Source organism: Ictidomys tridecemlineatus, chromosome 4, assembly GCF_052094955.1.
Source record: "Ictidomys tridecemlineatus isolate mIctTri1 chromosome 4, mIctTri1.hap1, whole genome shotgun sequence".
Taxonomy (NCBI): Eukaryota; Metazoa; Chordata; class Mammalia; order Rodentia; family Sciuridae; genus Ictidomys; species Ictidomys tridecemlineatus.
In genome coordinates, this window is record NC_135480.1 from 146922717 (window position 1) to 146942729 (window position 20013).

Genomic DNA, 20013 nt, shown 5'->3' on the forward strand with positions numbered 1-20013 from the left:
CTCATGTTGATACATTCATGGGTATATTCCAATAATTTTAAACTTCTTTATATTATTTCATTAGGAATAAATCATAGTTTATTGATTCATCTTATGTATGGAGAGTTATTTACACTTTTTTTAAAAAAAACCACAAATGCAATAAACATCTTTTCTTGGGTTTCTCTGTCACCACATGCAAGAATCTGTAGTTTACACACTTAGACATGATTCTAGTGGATATGCTTAGCTCCAACCTTACTATGTATTCCAAAATCACTCTCTAAAGTGGTTACACAATTTACTCTCTCCAGAAAAGTCAGCATACTCCCCATTCCACATACCCTTATCAATACTTGGTAGTATGAAAATTTACTCATTTTGGCCTATATAAATATTTTGAAGTGTTAACTAATAGTTATAGTTAGATAGTATTTTCCTAAGATCCCTTCTGGTCATGTTATTGTGGTCATCATATCAATGCCAAATCTTACCAAATAACAAACGAAAAGACATAAAAAATCCTTCTACAGCTTACAATAAATTTACTTTTCCTCAAAAAAATATGCTACAGGGGTGAGATTGTAGCTCAGTGGTAGAGTACTTGCTTAGCATGTGTGAGGCACTGAGTCTGAGCCTCAGCACCACATAAAAATAAAAAAAGAAAAGAAAGGTATTATATCCATCTATAACTAAGAAAAATATTTTTTAAAATATGCTACATAGTCAATATTGGCCCATGAACCCATACATCAGTCCATAAAAGAAGAATGGGGACATGGCCCCAGTGCTGTATTTATTTTCTTATGTTCATGAACCAATGTTACTTAAAAAGCAAACTACCCAATGTTCAAGCCAAAGAAAATACTCTAGGTTTGGCCAGGCAAAATGCCTGAGGAGAAATGAGTCAATTCATACAAAATTCAAAACTGTCTATGGTCAGTGACATTTTCATGAAAATCTGTGGGTGGGTAAAAGTTTTTCAAAATTCCTTTTTTCTATTGGATAAAAATCATCCAGGAAAAATAAGCAAAATTTAAGTGGCAGCCCACATTCCCCCTAATTCCCTTATTAACACTCTCTAACCCCCCAGCACAACTGCTTGCAATTGTGCACAAAGGCAAGTACTGGCCTTTCCCACCCTGGCAACAGAATCCCATGCCCCTGATCACTCTGTCCTGATCAGATAAGTTTTCCCAGCAGAGGCACTAACTGAGCATGCCTGGTCTCATTCAAAACATACCTTCCTGGGAACACTATCAGGCCAGGCACTGCACACCCTTAAACTTAATGGCAGAAAGACCTATGTATGGCAAAAACATTCTCAGTGTGCGCTCTATTGGAACCATTACTATGGATACAGTTAGAGACGGTTGACATAAAATGTGTCTCTGGGTTAGACTTTATGTTGTCCTCCTACACAAATCAACAGTTTGAAAAAGAGACAAATTCTGGGTCTCCATGACTTGTTCTAACTTGGAAATCTATAACTTTAACCATTTCAGGAAAACTTATCAGAATTCCACATAGTTACACTGGGAATGCCCCCACAGTTTTTTTAACTCCAAGATTTACCAAGGTTGGGAATGGGTAAACAAAGGAAGGTCAAAATAGAATGATTCAGCACATAGAAATTGCTTTACTTAATAGACAGCAGTGAATGGACTTGAGTCCTTTTAAATATAATACTGCCATATCCCAGTTTCTGATTTAGCTGAGGTCTGTCTGTCTGCCATGGCCTTTACTTCTCAAGGCGTTTTTGTCCATGGCTGGGAATACCTCTGCCATTGAGCCAGGCCTGCAAAGAGAGCTTTGCACAGAAGCAGTAAGAATGAGATCTACAGAACGTTGGGATTATTTGGGTGGGGAAAGGAAAAGAACCTATCCTCTTCTTACAGTAATTGAACCAAATAAGTAATTCATAACCCTCCCCTGGTTTTGCCGCCTACAGTCCTGAGTGATCAGAACCCTAGAGTTCTGGGTAAAGCTGGAGAGTCATAATCAGAAATTCTGAAAATGCATTCTCCCATGCAGGAAAGGGAATTTGGCACTGAGGGAGGACACCAGTGGCAGCCTCTTCCTGTAAGCAGGCTGTAGCCCTCTGACACACCCTCCATTTACCATAACTTCCACAAGCTCTTTGTGCTTCTTGTAGTCATGGTCACCAAACACAAAGGGGTCATCTGCCCTTTCCTGGGTCAATAAGCAATTGAGTGAAAATGATGAGTAACTCTATCATGGAAAACTAAAAGCAGTTAAGAATACGTGAAATAGACTGGACCTTTTCATTGAAACTGCTCCTAGCCTTTGCAGCATGTGACACAGCCACAAAAAGCCAAAGATCACTTCTCCAAAAGAAGCATGTGGTCATTTTACTTGGCAGGATCTTTAGCTTTGATTCAACTACCTTCTGATTTTAAAGCAATGAAACATCCCAGTGTTAAAAGTTCTTTGTGTCTGGATTCCAAATGTGTAAACATTCATTTTTTCAAAAGCAGAAGAATACATTATTTCAGGTGGGCATCCACTTTAAGCACAATGTCTTCTATCCATGGACTACACCTTGAGAGGAATGCAAAATTTTCATGCAAAACATTCACTGCCAGTAGGCTACAGTCCTACAAATCAAGCAGATGACGAGTAAGTCAAGGGTCTTCAGAAGAAATGAAGTCCATAATATGTATGTTTATGTGAAAATGGATTTCTTCTTGCTATAAATATATATTCCCAAGACTGGAATTGCAGCATTAGTCAGGTCCTAAGAAACCCTGCCTTGGATAAACATATTTGCACTATGATATGTGTAAGTAAATGGTTTGTGGTTCTAGATTTAATATGCTATTAAATTAGCAACCTGCATTTTGCAAAGATTCCATCTAGAAGTGGGGAGTGGGCAGATTAAGAGAAAAATTACCTCCCATACCCATCCTGAACAGTACAATAAAGAGCTATGCAGAGGTCTGCAAACATTTACCTTTCAGCTTATTCTTTCACTCAACTATTTCTATTTTTACTATTCAGCATGCACTTCAGCAAAAGTCAACCTTATAAAGTTACACATCTTTAAAAAGTCTGGGAACAGTGGGAAAATGGGGAAATCCTGTTGCATAAAAATTAATTTTGCAATACAGAAAAAAATTTCTTTGGATAATTCAAGGCTTTATGTTTATTTCAGTAAAACCAAATCCAGTAAACTATTTTCAGCCAGGATTAGTCAGAACTGAAAGGTTGGACTGTTTTCCTTCAGAAACTGAATGTCTTTCTTGCCTGCAATAGGATGGTGTGTTCCAAACAGAGTAAATGGAATTGCCTACAATTGCCTGTCTCTTTCTGGCATTTTTAATGCAGAACCCTACTGAAAGAGTGAGGTTTTGCCTCCTGGAATGTAATCATTCCTTTCACTCATAGAACCTGACATTCTCACAATATATCACCTTCAGGTTTTCCTTAAGAAAAATCACAACATGGGGCATAATGTAACCATGAGAAATGCAATTTCATTCCACCAAAAATTCTTAAAACTCTTTCAAAAATACCTACTGGATGGTGAAAAGGTGCTTCTAATACTTACATTACAGATATCACCTGTTTGGTTTGCTTTTACATGAATCAGAGAACCTGGCTAATCTACAATGAGACATAAACATGGTCCAGATTCTCTATATCACGACATGCTATAAAGAGAAGGGACTGGGGTTGGGGAATCACAGTCCAGATAAGTTCCTTTTTAAAATAATTTATATATTTCACATATTTAGTGACCTCCACCATACTCATTATCCAGAGAGCACACAGAATTCTCAGATTTTAACTCTGAAGAAATATTCCTGCCCATCTAAATTAATATAAACCATATGTTCTTCTTCTTCCAAGAGTTAAGTAAGCTGTCAGATTGTGCAAAGCCATCCCTGTGATCCCAAGGGTGATGTCCCACTTGTAAACCCTGAGGGCTTCTCTAAGGTGTGAAATTATTGTGAAATAGTTTAAGAATCATGTTATTCAAATATAGTAAATTTTGCCCAGAAACAGAGTTCTAGGACTGATGCCGGGAAAAGGGGAAGGCAGGGAAAAGTGACACCAGGCCCACTTCTTTCAATGCCAAAGGTATATTAGGCACATTCCCTAATCCACTCCCTCCTTATATCTTTCCACAAACTCTCTCCTTAAAATTAGGTGAGATCCCTCCAGGTTCTGCTTTGTGGTATCCTCTGGTGTTTTTATGCTGGCTATAAATCATTAACTAGTCCCATAACTGGAAAGTACAGTGTGCAGGCGTGTAGGTACATGTAGCAATAATTTTACTAGCCAATTTGCTAAGTGGTAAGTTCCTTTCTTAAATATCAGAACACCCCTTTCCCCCACTCCAAGTCTCACCCAGTTTTTGGAGGGAAAGAAAAATCTGAGTATTTGCTTTGGAAGAGAGCTAAAGCTCGCTGGTGGTGTGACGTGTGTTCCTTTGCTCTTGCACGTCCACGCACATTAAGGAAGCTCCAGTTTGTGCCTGGCCAGCATTTTTTTCAAGATTACGGACAGTGGGGCAGCCTGGCCTTCCCTGCTGATCATGTACCCTTTCAGAAGAGAATCTAGAAATGGAGAGAAACCAGCAGCCACTAGCCATCAGAAGAACCTTTCCCTTCCTCTAGCTAAAGACGTATCCAATCTCATGGACATCCCCAGCACCACACATCCAAACCCACAAATGAAGAAACTGTCCTCAGACCTGTGGGCCAAGTTTAGAAAAATACACACATGAAATACAAATGCTAGGCCTTGGAGAAAGGTCACTCCTGGGCTTCAGAAACTCACCGTACACTTGTTGGGCTTCTCCCCAGAGTGGACCCTCATGTGGATCAGCAGTTTATAGCGGGCGTTGAAAGGCTTGTACCTTCTAGGGCAGCCAGCCCAGAAGCAAGTGAAGTCTTCCCCCTTTCGCTGATCAATGTGGACCTTCTCGATGTGCCGCACAAGTTCCTCCTGCTGGTCATACAAGGCGCTGCAATCTATCCAGCGACAACAGTGCTTGCCCCCACCATCATCCATCTCTCCATCATCGTCCAGGGTGGCTTGAGGCAGTGCCAGTGGCTGGCTGTGGGCCACTAGCTCTGGGTGATGAAGGTGAGGGTGGGCATGGTAGGGTGGTGGGGGACCTTGAGGCGGTGGCAAGGGAGGTAGGGGGGGAGCAGGTGGCAGATCCAGGGTACCACCTGGGAAGTCCTCCAGTCGCTCAGTCTTGAGCATGCCAGAAGGTTGGCCTTCAGGGCCCGGCAGGCCATGCTGCACCACCATATTGTTGACCTGCCCGGGCTGAAGGCCACCGTGCTCCAGCTGTTGCATGCGCTCATACTCCAGTACTCCATCATCACCATAGGCCGGTAGCGCTAGGCCACCACTGGTCACCAGCACGCCCTTCTGGCTGCCAGGTACTGCACATGGCTGGGGAATACAGCTGCCGCGTACCCCCAGGAAATGCCCGTAGACCTCTGGCTGCGGGGACATGTTGGCTGGGGATGCCCTCGGCCCATTGATATAGGCAACCAAGGACGTGGGTGAGGTGCGGATGATGGTATTGAAGTCTATCCCGATGCCATCTGACAAGGGCGACAAGGACAGTGCTCTCTTCTTTGAGCGGGCCGAGTGGGATCTGGTGGATGAATGCCGGGGACTAGGGTAAGGAGAGTGGGTATTTTCCATGCCAAAAAGATAGGATGGCAATGAGTTAGAGACGCTATTGCTGGACATGGATGTCCCCGGAGGAAGGCCAAGGAAGTCCCCTAGATCCACACCATTCTGAGAGCTATGGTTGGAGGAAAGTGAAGGCAGAGCCCTGTAGCCCTGAGACCACTCTTGTTTCACACTCAAGGCCGATTGACTTTCCGTGAGACTCAAAGTCGTGGATGCCAGAGACTCCCGTGAAATAAGGGACCTGGAACAGCAGCCAGAAGAGAAGAAAAAAAATAACATTTTAACAGGATATGGATTGCTTAAGAGCTAAAAGAACACTGCACTTACAATCCCTTATGTATTTCCCCTAATTACATTCTCCACCAAACACACATTCTTGGGTTCAGATAAAATCCAAGGCTTTTCGTTCCAGGTAAATAATATTTTCCCAAGAAGCACAATAAAAGCTAAGGCTTACTGAAATAATAAAACAAAAGATATATTGTTATAATCTCAGAACTTTAATTATAATAAATAGTGCTTGCTTTATTTTCAAATATCTCTTTTAATGTAGGGGGAAATTAAAGACCTGGGGAAAATTATTAATGTCTGTCACAGCAAACCAAATAATCAAGTATTTGTTAAGTACCTACTGTGTGCAGTATGGTATGATAGGCTTTGCAGCGCATACAAATCTAAACAGAGTACCAGCCTTTAAGTAACATCTATTTGGGGAGGTAACATTAAACTTTACTTCATTAAAAAAAAAAAAAAAGAGTAAATCCTTAAAGTCAAAGCATAGTCCAAGGGATTCAGAAGCTTTACAATTTAGTTTCACTGATATTAACAATTAGTAAGATAATAATAATAATAATAATAATTAAAGAGCAATTTATACTGTCAGTACTCAGTTACAATATCAAATCATCCCAGTAGGTGAAAAATATATATAAAACACATGGACTGGTTTCAATTCTTAATTTTTTAAATAAAACATAGCTATAATATATAAGGAGTTTAAACTAAAATCAAGTCATATTTAGAATTACATGCTGGGGCCATGTAAGGTTTAATCACACTTGCTTGCCTTGGGTTTTTGATGAGTTCTTGTTCTTAAATCAGAGCAGCTTTGGGCTGAGAGTAGATCATTCACTTTCAATTGCTTGTTTTACAAGATTTCCCTACCTGTTCTTACCCTTTGCTAATTAGCTTCATGTCTCACAATATATTGTATACATAAAAAAATGGCCCATAATGTAGCTCAGGCCCCTTTAAAATTCTTTTGCTTTATTACGGCATGCTTGCTTTAAAAAGAACTGAAGAAAATAAAAAGCTATGTACCTTAGACAGAAAATCTGTCACAAAGAGACTACTCATGTAGACATTTAAAACAGGCACTGTATTCCCTGTCTTTGACTCAGTGTATAGCAGAAAAGTTGGCTTATTTATGTGTATCTGCACTTGCTTTCTACAGAGATCTATTTTGAGGATAATAAAATTAACCACAACAAAATGTTATAGAAAATGTCTGCCTTCCCCAAAATGAATACTTTTACTATCTTTAGCTGTTAAATATCAACCTGTTGCAAAGGAACAAGTGAAAAAGAGAAACACTTTATCCCACCTGTTCCTCTTACTCCATTTCACAAAATGGAAGCCAGGAATGTAGTTTCCTATGAGTGTGAGATATTAGCAAGAAAACAGCTCTGAAATGCACACTATGGGGTGATAACACTGTGATCAACATGATGTTACCATCAGGCGAAGTAATGTTTACCAATGACAAACACAGCCAGAATGTATGTCCAGTTGCCCTTGACATAGATTTTTTTCTTAGTCCACATCCTTACATTTGGGTTGAAGTCCTTTTTCAAGCCCCAAAGTGTTTTCTGAACCATCTGTTTTTTAATTCCCCGTGGACACTTTTCAATTATTTTCTTAGCACACTTGCAGCTTGTGACTCTTCCTGCAGAGCTCAGCAGAAGGCTCCTGGTGATTGGATGTCAAGGGCCCTTTGGCCCCTTCCCCATTGAGATTCAGGAATTACTTTCAGACCCAAGCTAAATCAGTAGATATGTCATATTTGAAGCAGAGACAACTGACTTTGCTTTACACCCTGAGAAAGTTTATAGAACATCAAGAATAAGAGCTTCACTAGAGCCATGTGGCTGAGTGGATGTCCATTCTCAGGTGGCACATTTGCCTGTCAGTGTCATTTTAGAACATTTCAGATTTTTAAGCAGTGACCAACAGAGAATTTTATCTACCTCTATAAACTTTGCTTATAAAATTATATTATTTGGTTTGAGGGCAGCCTATAGTGAGACTTGTTCATTGTTCCATTGTTGAAAGACGATTCTCATTTTTCTCAAATTACACCTTACTATGGCTTAAATTAAATCTGAATATAACCCTGTGTAGATGTTTTGCTTAATACCTTGGACATCTCAGTTTTCTAAGATAGTTATCATATATTTTTCAAAAAGCAAATTCTATATTCTACCATTAAAGCAATTAGTATGAATAGGGCTGTGTCTGTCTCCCTCCCCCCCCACCTCTCTCTCTCTCTTTCTCTCTCTCTCAGCAGCCAGTCTCCCTCCTATCTCCTATGCAATAATCCAGACCTTTTACAGTTATAATGCATGGAATCTCTCCCCAATACACCAGTTCTCAGTAAGAGTCCTTTTTCTAAAGAGGTTTATATACTATCTGTGCACCTGGAAGCATATGTGGGTATTTTCCTCAACAGAAGTCAAAGTCTCTCAACAGAAGAGGCATTTTTTAATCTCCCTAGTACCTACCAGAGTGTTAGATAAATACAAAGTATTCAAAAACTTGTCAATTAACAAAGTAAATAAATAAACATCATGATGGTAACTATCAAATATTTGTAACTTACAAAGCATTTTTCTTATGTTACCCTCTTATTTGACACAATATGTGAGGCAAGTAAACTGGATTTTTAATCAATTCTATTATACAAAGAATAAAACTAAGTTCTGTAAAAATTTTTCCTAGTGACACACACACCAAAAAAAAAAAAAAAATGGGGGGAGGGGATAAAGTCCTCAGTGAATAATAAATGAAGCAGCATGTGACAGACAGAGCCTTAGCTGGATCATATACATTCTCTACTGCTTTTCTCACACTGCAGCTCACATGTGGTCCATAATGCTCTGCTTGACTACAAGACCTGGTAAACCCGGCTTCAAGTCACACAAGCTACAAATGGAACACAAATTTTCTGTTCTTTCTGCAACAATATGTTGAATGAGTGTGAGGGCTGCCAAGAATTCTTGCCTGTAACCCCTGCTGCTACAACACCGGACCTGTGGGAAGGAAAGTGACAGAGTTCAGAGCGCTGTGTCACCATACTGAGAACAATCTCCATTTCCATATGTTCATCTGTTCCTAAGGATACTATTTCTGGTGACTGGTTTATTTGGAGCTATATGTGAAAAGAAGGTAGATATATCTCAAACAAAATAAAAGCAATACGAACACCCGGGAACCATCAGCAAAAAGGATTACGGTGGCTGATAAAGTAAGAGCTAAGTAACTCTCAGTTGTAAGAGGTAGGATGACCCAAATTGAATTATTTGGTTTAATGCCAAACTTAAAAGAAGTTCTAATTTAAAAATAATGCAGAAAACTCTCAAACTGACACTCATAAGAATACATATATTTCATATATACACAGATATGGAAAGGAAGACCAGTCCTGGTCTATCTGGAACTTCTTATTTATGTGTCCTGGTAAATCACTCAGAAAAATTAGCAGGGCATCTGATCACAGAAGGGTTTTATAAAATGTTAGGACTCATAGAGAGTCCAGAGTCCATTCCTAGCCTGTGCTCTTCCTCTGAGCTTTGTGGGCATATTCCAAACAAAAAGACAATCATCCCTAAGAATTTCTAATAGAAGAGAAAGAGAAATGTGGTGCCTTTCTGGATGTAGAATGATATTATCAGGCAATGGGTGAGTTTTGTGACTGACAAGCAAGTGACACTGGAGAAAGCATTTAGATTTTCTGTGTCTTGGGGTCCATGATGCTTTCAACAGGGATAATACTAGAAGGTAGTACAAATATTCAATCATAAAGTGCAGAATCACAATGCATGTGCAAACACCAGAAAAGCTAAATATATTCCAAACTCCTGCAAATTTCTTCCATTGCCCAACTTTTGCTAGATGGGGATATGACTCCACTGGATGAGACTACTATACCAGTACGTTGGCCTTGTTATTTTAGGAGAAAAATGCACAACAGACTCTGTGGTATAAACTTTTGGGAATGCCTAAATTGAGAATGATTTCTTGATCTTCTTGATCTTCAAAATACTAAGGGGTAAGTTTGCATTTATCATTAAGTCAGAAATGGTTGGGAAATTAATGAAAGCAAATACTAGGGCAAAATTCTCATCAATTAATTAGACAGAACCCAACAAAGCTAAGAAAAAAGTGACTTTTTCAAGATGAGCACTCAAGAGAAAAATGTATACCAATGAATTAAAAAAAAACAGAGCCAATGCATCCATGAAAACTAGTCAATGATATCAATAATTAAGAAATGCAAATTAAAACAAAATATCATTTCGTACCTCAGATGGAAAAACTTATACTAAGAAAAACTTATAAAAATAATAACTAATATTTGATAAGGCCAGAGAAAACAGGCACTCTCTTAGCCTGTTAGTGAATTTATAAAAGGGTAGGTCTTTTCTACAGTGCAATTTGAGAATACATATTAAGAGCTAAAAATTGTACATTTCTTTTAACCCAGCAAATTGTACTTTAAGAATTTATTCTAATAATCAGAGAGGTGCAATAAAAGAGTTACAGGGTTAATGCAATAAAGCATTATTTATAATACTAAAATAAGGGGAAAGAACTAAATCCCTAGTAATAAAAGACTGATAAGAATTACTTTTTATTTATATACTTTCTTTATAAAATGGAATTTGGAGCAGAAAGAAACCATTATGTGAGGCTGAAGAAACCTTTATTACAAAAGAGTTCATAATATATGAACTGAAAAAAGTAATTATAAAACTATGTCAGTTATTAGGTCAATTTAGTGGAAAGAAAAGCCAATACTTATGATGCATGCATTTGCATACACCTGGAAGGATGTCTATCCAAATTCTACCCACGATTGTCCTTGAGTGATATAATTTCTACTTTAGGAATTACAGGAATTATATGGGTAATTAGGCAGAGCATCTCTCCAGTCCCTATTTGCCTCCAGCAGACTCCTGGTGGATAAGGCTCCAAGATGATGACCTCACCATCTTCTCTGTGACACTGACATGCCTTCCAGTTTGAACTGCTGCCTCTTACTCTTTCTCCCCTCTGATGGAACACACAAACCAATTTAAAGATCACAAATAATATGCGACCTTTCCAAATTGCTAAAAGTAGGTTCCATCCTTCACTAAGCCACTCCTCAACTCGTGTTTCTTTGTTCATCCTGCAAAAAAAATTTTTTTTCTCATAGAAGAGCTCACGGAATATACATAGTCAAAAACACTTGTCAGTGTTTCTTTAAGGTGTTGCCTTTTAAGGATATAAAATTATGCTAAGGAATCAAATGTGCCAGAACACACTGAGATAATGACCCTCTCTGGCCGACCCATGAAAAGGACTGCATAAGGTATGTGGCTTGAGCAGCCTGTGCTCTGCCTACCATCAGCTCCTCCATTAATTATGACTCTGCCTTCAAGGCATGGGCTGGACTTGCCACCGACAGGAAGCTGAAGGCTTCCCAGTGACACCCACCCATGAGCACAGTTAATTTTACATGCAGCACTCAGCAAGTCTGAGGAGTCCCTCAAGGCATAATCATCAATGGGAAAATGACAGCAGCTTCCCATCACAAAAAGTCTCAGCTGAAAAACAACTTTCCACCCCATGAAAAAATTGGCATAAATAAATGATCCAGGAACTATGTTTTCAGAGTCTCAAATGGAAGCTGGGAGGATTGTGCAGGAAGACAAGAGCAGAAAAGATGGGTAGTAGGAAGGAAAGGAAGAAGAAATAGAGTCTCAGAACCACAGGTATCTCAGTGGGTTACAGCCCCACAAGAAGAAGAGGAAGAGACCCAGAGAGTGAAAGTCCTTTGCAGGATCAGTTACAGCAGAACCAGGACTCATAGGCAAAAACTTTGGATTGTGCTTTTCAAAGAAGATAACTTCTGATGATAAAATAGTAACTTAAAAAAGAAATGGACCTTAAACTATACAGTATTTTGGTTTTATGATCTCCCTAATATCAACCTTGACAGAGATGAAAATTTGTCTGAGGGGTGATTTCTCTTTTCTAATTAATTCTCCCCTATGAAGATAAATACGTGGTACTTATTGTACCTACTTATTCTGCCACCTAATCATACATCATGTTGAAATGTTATGTAACTCATACATGAAAATACGTCTTCCCGACATATCATAAAGCCTTAAAATGTGTGATTTCTGTCTTCATTCTCTCTGCTATCTCCCTAAACTCTGACTATTACATTACACAGACAGTAGATGCTTGATATTGATACATATTTGGGTAGATTGGTTGATGGGTGGGTAGACAGATGGATGGATTGAGAAAACAGCTTGATAAGCAGTGTTGAGACTGAAATATATACACCAAAACCTGTCAGGTAAAAAAGATGTGCATGGAACACTTATTCAACCATGACATGACTTGCTTCACCAAGAACTGACAAATGTACATACTGGCCTCCAGTCACTGAGGCTCAAAATCTCAAAATGGGCATTCATTTTAATTATACCACAAGATAGTAGATATTAAACCATTCCTCCTAGTTAAGAGGATACAATGGCCCATACTTAGTTTTTAGGAGCATTCCCCTACAACACTCACATCAGAAGAGTTGCTTGGGAGCATGTGTGTTTATGTGCATACGTGTGTGTGTATGTGTGTGTGCATGTGTGTGTGTGCGTGTGTGCACGCCCATGCATTCAGGAATAGAAGGGAAAACACATGTGGGGTGTGATTATACCATAAAGAAGGGGGAAAAAAAAGTAACTTGAGACCTGGTATCTGAAGGAGGTATATTCAGGTTGGCTGCATTCACTGCCCTCTGTAAGCTAGGACTGATCTGCTTGCATGCTGTGGAGACCTGGCTTGCTGGAGGTGAAATGGGTCCCAGTCGCTGAACCATCATGGGACTGCTGGTGACCACTAGATTGTTGCAGCTGCCTTTTCCAATGGACTTGCACTGAGGCCCAAAGCCAAGAGCCCCTAAAAACAAATGAATCAGGTTAGCTTTTATGTCCCTTAAATCAGAGACCAGTAAATACACACATGTGCACACTTATATCAGGACCCATCTCAAAAGACAGTCCTCGGATTTTCCTTTTATTACCAAAAATCTTTTTCTAATTCCAACTGGAAAGTCATAAAGCTACAACAGACACTCTTCCATAATCACCACTTATATAAAATGTGGTTAAATTTCACTTCTATATAGAAGTGAGAATCTTGTTTTGAGAATGATATTGAGAGGTATATCTTATATCTTTACCTAAAGGGTTAAGGTGGTAGGGAGATAGAATTACCTTCACCAAACCAAAGTGTTTTCTGGTGGTTTTTTTTTTTTTTGTCTCCTCCCCCTCCACTTGAATCACCCAGCAAGGAAAGTTGACACTACTAAAAAAAATTCAAAAAAATAAAAACCCGTTTAACTGGTTTACTTCATTCCAAATCTGGACTTCCAAAAAGCCTGTTTAAAAGGATATAGTATGACTGTGTACCTCCAATCTTGATTTTTTTTCTCTTTATCCCAATACTCTGTCATTGAACACATACCAAATTTTTTAAACAATCAGGATGACAGTCTTAACACACTCATTTGAAAAGCAACTTGGTAACTAAATTTGACATAGGTTTTTCATTTGCATTAGTTTACAACCTTCCAATGTAGCAAAGTTTGGTACATACCCAAAGGAGAAAGAAAAAAGAAGAAACCCACAAGAATCTGTGTCATTATGGAAAAGTGAAAAGCAAGGGAAAAAAAAGGCAAACACTGCCATGATTCATTTATAAAAAATAATAATAATAGCTGAATCATTGGAGACATTCTTTTTACATGGATGTACTTGTTCAAACTTTTTTTTTTTTTTTTTTGCCAACTACCTGGCCAAGTGTCAGTAACTAAACACTCTGTTCCCACTTACAACAAATGAAAATAAATATGACCTCAGTTTTTAACAAATCAGGATCTAAAATATTCTCACTTAAGTTCACTTTTTTTTTTCCATTGATATAATTGGGATCGTAACAGGTGAAAAGTGTCACTGTATCTTTCCTTAGCCCTGGGGACATGCTTTCCTATTTTGTTTTCCCCAAAATTAAATCAATAGCCAAAAAGTATTTTTACTTATCATCTTTTGAAACATTTTCTTCCAGAAGTCCCTGAAGCCAAAGGACAAACAAGACAATTGGAACAATAGCTATGGCCCCATCGATGTAGCCACATCTCAAAAACGCTGGTAGAGTGACAGCATCCTTAGCTGGCAGCAGCCTTGCTCCAGTCCATCCTTTAAGGAAACTAAAATTCAGATGAAATCCAAGCAGAAACTGATACTGCTAGGAGTGTATCTTTGTGACACCTGTGTGCTTAAGTTCGGGCTCCAGGATCTTGACTTCTTCCTGTACATTTTCCAAGATCATTAATTGCAACAGAAGTTTCTTGGATTTCTGTTTTTCAAATACACCCACCAGAACATCTCATCTACCCTTCCCACTGCAGCTTAAGTTCGATCCATCTTCTTGGGACTTGGACAATCAATCATAGATACTCTGTTTTCATAACTCATAAAACATCGTACTATCAGGGCTTCATATTGACACCTAGATTGGTGTGAACAGTTTTATGGGGTGCATCAGAACTTAACCATTTTTAAAAATTCTAAATGCCACTTCCTTCTGACCTTGGAAAAGGTAATGTTGTGGTTCATAGTTTAGCCCAGTATGTAAAACACCTGAATTGCCTCCCCAGGTTCCATTGTTATCAGCCCTTGTTATCAAAACAACATCAGATGTTAAGTATTCTGTCAAATACCATATAGTCCTATAAAGAATTCAATCATTTCATGTCTTTTTCCTTTTAAATAAACAAATATTAATATCCATCCACCCCTAAAACAAAGACACACAGAAGCTGGAACAGCACACTTAAAAAATAACACTTGATGGCAAAGCAGATTAATATTTCATCAAATCTAAAATGCCAGTACATTGTAAGGCACAGCATTATTTTGGTTACCAGTGAGAAACATGAACAGCCAATTAAATTTGCAGCCTGGTGTTCAAATTTCAGAGATGTTGTGACATTAAAATACACATACCGTGAATCAATAAATACCAACATGATCAGTGAGAATTTTATTTTAACCCATGTCTTGTTCAAACTCTTCTCTCTACCTGGAATGGCCTTACTCTAACTAACCTACCTAGTGAGAACCCTCTGCATCTTAAGGTCTCAATTCAAAGGTTCCCTCCTCTATGAACTCCCTTCTCCACCTCCAAATTAGCAGATCTGCCCAACTCTTCCCTTTGTTCCCCTTTGGTCTCCCGTAATATACCTGCCTCAGTTCCTGGAACATTTCAGGAAATTAACTTTTGCCGGCCTTTCATCCTCTCAGTTTTTATATTTTACAGCTTTTGAAAGGCAGAGCCCTATGTTTGGGGCATCCCTTAGCACCTAGCCTGGGGTCTATTAGTACACATTGAAGAAGGCTTAGAGGAGATAAAAGAATGAAAATAGAAGATAGTTATAGTGAGCATTAAACACTGACAAATTATTTCCACTGAAGCCCACCTGATTGTCTTTTTTGAAACAGTGCCATTTGGAGAAAAAATAAAAGCAATTTCAAAAAGTCAATCCTTTTGATGCTTCTCCACAGGGCTGCTTACTGGAAGATGGAGTCAGTGGGAATAGTAACTATAAATCCATTTTCCTGGGCCAGAATTTTACACAGGTCATACTGCCTGTGTAACCTTCTACCCTGGATGCATATATCCACATTATTTTCTTGTTCTGTAATAAAGAAATTAACATTAGCCCTTCTGTCTCCAATATGTCCATCAATTTTTTACTGTCCCACCCCCTACTCCCAAATTCACTGGTCAGCTTTAATATCCTTCAAAAAAAAAAGAGAGAAATGACAGCTTCTGACAGAATCATAGATGACAGCCTCAAACCATGAGAATGAATGGTGGACTTCTTGGGAATAGGGAATTTTTGTATGTAGCTATAAGAATGTTCTGGAAAACAGCATCATTTGCCTCACAAGTGGAGTGAAACAATAGTTTGACCAAGAGCCACTGCAGGTCAATGTGACCATCTAATTCTTTTTCTAATGCCAGACATAATGACCACCTCCAGGCTATTCAGAATCAGGCAGTGCTCTGGAGTTCGAACTTTGGGGACAGCCTGCCTCCGATCAGCTAGGTGCATGACCTGGGCAGATTACTGAGCATTTGTATGTCTTATTTCCATGCCTTATCATCTACAAAACAGGAGGAAAATTAAGACCACCCACAAGGTTGTTGTGCATCTAGTATTAACATCACATATAAAGGACTCAGTACATTATCCAGCACATAATAGGTGCTCAATGGCTATCCACTGCTATTGTTTTTGTTATTGTTATTGTTGTTTCATGTTTGTCCTTGCTTTTTTGCTCCATTCTTTCTTGAAGTAAGAAAAAAAACAGTTTTTTATAATTCCTTGCACAAAACAAGAAAGTAAATGGTGCTGTTTAATTCTCTGACCATTTCCAATGTTCTTTCTGCATCAAGCCTGGAGCCAATTTTTTTTTTTTAAAAATCAGGTGTCATCACAGATAGAAGAAAAGTTTGCAATTGGCCAAGTTTGAATGTTCCTTGGCTTGTCATTCCCTAAAAACAAACCATACAATTTCTCTGACTACCAGATGTGCCAACTACTTGTGCACTGGTTTTCGTTTTGAAAGATCGCTTATTTTTAGAGACAACATGATATGTTTTAAAAATGTGTTTACTGTTCAAATAAGGATCTGAGAGGATGGCATTCGGAGCACCACATACATTCTAGCCAAAATTGCTGTGTGCTGGTAGTGAGCCCAAACATGTTACATTTTCAAGTTTCTGAACTGAGAGGTCATCTTAGAAGGGCATGTTTTAATCAATGTCTTCATCAGTTAAAAGGGTTCTCCTGAAGTTGAATATGTTGATTATGTTGCAATTATCACTGGCAAAGCTGCATCTTTTCTAACTGGTTATGACTATTCACAGGTTCTCCTAAAAGTGACACAGATACAGGGGACTGCAAAAATGAGATACACCTGAAAAAAGAGGAGAAGGAGTCAAAACTTTTTGGTTGTTGTTCATTCAACTGACACTTATCAAATGTCAATCACAAACCAGGCAGTCTGTGGAGACAGTGGTAAGCAAGATGGACCTGATCCCCCATGGAACCCATTCTCTGGTCATGAAGAAACATAACAGACCAACCATTCATTAGAAAAGAAGTGATCCCTACTCCTAGGGTGAGTCAAATGCAATGGCTTTTAAAATAGATTAGAAATTATCATAGAAGAGCAATTTCTATGTGGTTCAACCTATCAATTTCTATATGTTCAACACACAGAAGGAGGGTGTTTTGCAGAAATATAATAGCAGTATTCAAATCCCACCTTCACTGGATGTGTGACCCTGGGCAAGGTCCTTAAGCTTTAAAATGGGGACATAACATATCTAACTCACAGCATTGTTCTGAATGCAAAACCCCAAGCATCAGGGTTTTCTTCCCCCAATATTTTACTCTAGAAAATTTTAAAACCTTAAGAAAAGTTGAAGGAATAGTAAAATAATCTCCAACTCTTATCTAATGGCCTGTGTATCCATTCATCTCCTATAAATAAGTTTACTATTTTTATTATTAATATTAATTTTGAACCATTTAAGTCACAGATTTCATGCCCTTCATTCCTACATATATCACCATAATACATCCACCAAATTCAAGACATTTAGCAACGCTATAGTATTAGTGTATAATATAATGTCTATATTCAAATGTTATCAAAGACACATTTAGAGCAATTGTTTCCTAATCCGGGATCAAAGAGAGGCTTTGCCACATGCTCAAGTGGGTCTTCAAGAATGCATTAACAAACCACTAGACGTTAGGGCACTGAAGGCAGTTGGAAACATTGAGGAAGAAGTGAGAGGTTAACAACAGAGAAAACAGGAATCAAGAACATGGGTTTGTATCCTACCTCCATCATGGATTGACTGTATGTCCCTAGTCAAGCTACCTGAGCTCTCTGTGCCTCATGTTTAGGGCCTGGCACTTAATAAGTGCTCATAAGTGCATTGCAAGAATTAGATAAACTTTATTAAAGAACTTATCCCTGGTACCTTTCTGGTATTGTTCCTAGGGCCTCTTTTCTCTAGTGTACAGGGACTATACATTAAGGCCTCCCACCCAAGACAGACAGACTCTCTCTCTCTCTCTCTCTCTCTCTCTCTCTCTCTCTCTCTCTCTCTCTCTGTCTCTCATATCAATTCTCCATCCCCCCAACCTTCAGACTTTAAGCTACTCTTTTTCTTCACCTCCATATCATCTTTCTTTCAGGTAAATGTTTTAAGACTCTAATTAGCTTAGACTAAGATATCAATCACTAGTCAAATACCTCAAGAACATTTTACTATATAACAACAATATAATAGAAAAAAATTCAAAACTTTCCTAGCAATTAAAAAAATAATTTTTAAAACTTGGCAAGAAAAACCGGAAGAAGTATTTGTGTAAACCTCCCAGTAAAACTTTCATTCGTTTTATGCAAGTTCTTTTCCCAGGCATACACAAAATCAAGGTAGTCTTGAATCTCAATTTAAGTCATGCACCAATGAAGTTTCTGCAACTTTGAGGCTCAAATTTTCCCCTTATTTTTATTTGTAAATATTTCAACATCTGTATCTGGCAAGATTTCCTTTAATAAATCCAAATAAATGCCTAATGTAAAATAAGAGTCTAATACTCCCATCAAAAGTAAACAAATTCCAAATGCCACTGGAAAATACTTTGATTTTGCCTGGGAAAATGCAGCTGGCCACCGCCGCCTGCTCATATACGTAACTCTGGCTGTTTAGAGGTTGACTTTACCTCCTGGTTTCTTCATCTCTAGGAATGAGACAACACTGCACACCCTATACGGCTGCTTCAAGGATTAGTAAGGGCCAACACACAGGATGTGCTTGCTCAGTAGAAAGTAGCTATAATTTTTGTTTTTGTTTTTGTTATTATCGTCACTACATTACTGAACAATTTTCTGAGTTATTCCAATTGGGCCATCGTGGGAGAAATGATTATCAAATTCATGTACGTAAAATGGTTGGAACACACACCTCTTCTTGGTTCATCATTTTCTAAGGAGAAGTGAGTCTCAGTACATACTTGGGCTTTCTCTGCCAAAATAAGGAAGAACAAATGGGGACAAATGTCTCAATTAAACCCTTCTTTTATTTCCCTCTTGGAATTAAGCTTACCAACAGAGACGGAGTTCTCTTCCACATGGAATAAGCCTACCTGGCAGGCTTATTCTGACAGGGCCACCCTGGATGGGGTAGGTAAAATGATCTAACACTAGGGTCCAGTTATCAGGCCCCATGGGCTCATTCACAGAACTATGCCCCTCCAACCTATTCTCTATCAGGAAAAACAGATATTCTGATAAGGAAGAAATAGTCTATATGTTGTGAGTCCCCTCACAGACTCAAAACTATGTTCAAAATCATGGCATATACATTGTACCCGTAAGTTTTATTAACTTAGTATATGTAAAAGCATCTTCTAGAATGTACTGGTGATCTTTTATTTGGAAATACTTTTACTGATGTCTAAATAACTAATATGCATTTATGTGTACGTGCTTTAAAAAGACACAAATGTCTTTTTTCTTTAAGTATGTAAAGAAAAAGTTCATATTCTTATACCTCTCCATTATCATTCCTTTAAGATACTCAACTAAAACAGTTAAATATGTATTCTTCCACAAGCTCATACAAACATGAATATGTATGCTATAATTCTAAAAGCAACATGAGTTAGACACACATTGTCCCCTCTATTCTTAAAAAAAAAAATCAGAATGTGCCTGTTTTGATGAAGAATCAGATCTTAAAACTAATGCTTAAATAACACATCTAATTCCATAGCACAAATATTCTATTCTTATAACAAAACATAGGTACCTAGCAGTAACAAGGTATATAATCTTGGGCAAGGCATTTTATCAATCTGAGTCTGCCCTTGTTCTTCTCCCAAATGGGATGACCACCAGGTATATGGGAAAACTTTGAAAAGTA

The 20013-nt window shown here is 38.4% G+C and overlaps 1 protein-coding gene across 9 annotated transcripts in view; it reads right to left on the reverse strand.

The window, feature by feature from the left end:
• Glis3 (GLIS family zinc finger 3) overlaps positions 1-20013 on the reverse strand; it is a 434230-nt gene that overhangs the window by 284341 nt on the left and 129876 nt on the right. For 8 of the 9 annotated variants that reach the window (XM_078047596.1, XM_040285712.2, XM_040285710.2 and 5 more), the window contains 2 exons: positions 12690-12897; positions 4786-5902 (listed from right to left, as the gene is read on the reverse strand). In XM_078047596.1, coding sequence (XP_077903722.1) covers positions 4786-5902; positions 12690-12897 — 1325 coding nt within the window. The remainder of the gene's footprint in view (positions 1-4785; positions 5903-12689; positions 12898-20013) is intronic. The other variant, XM_040285715.2, reaches the window with a different exon arrangement.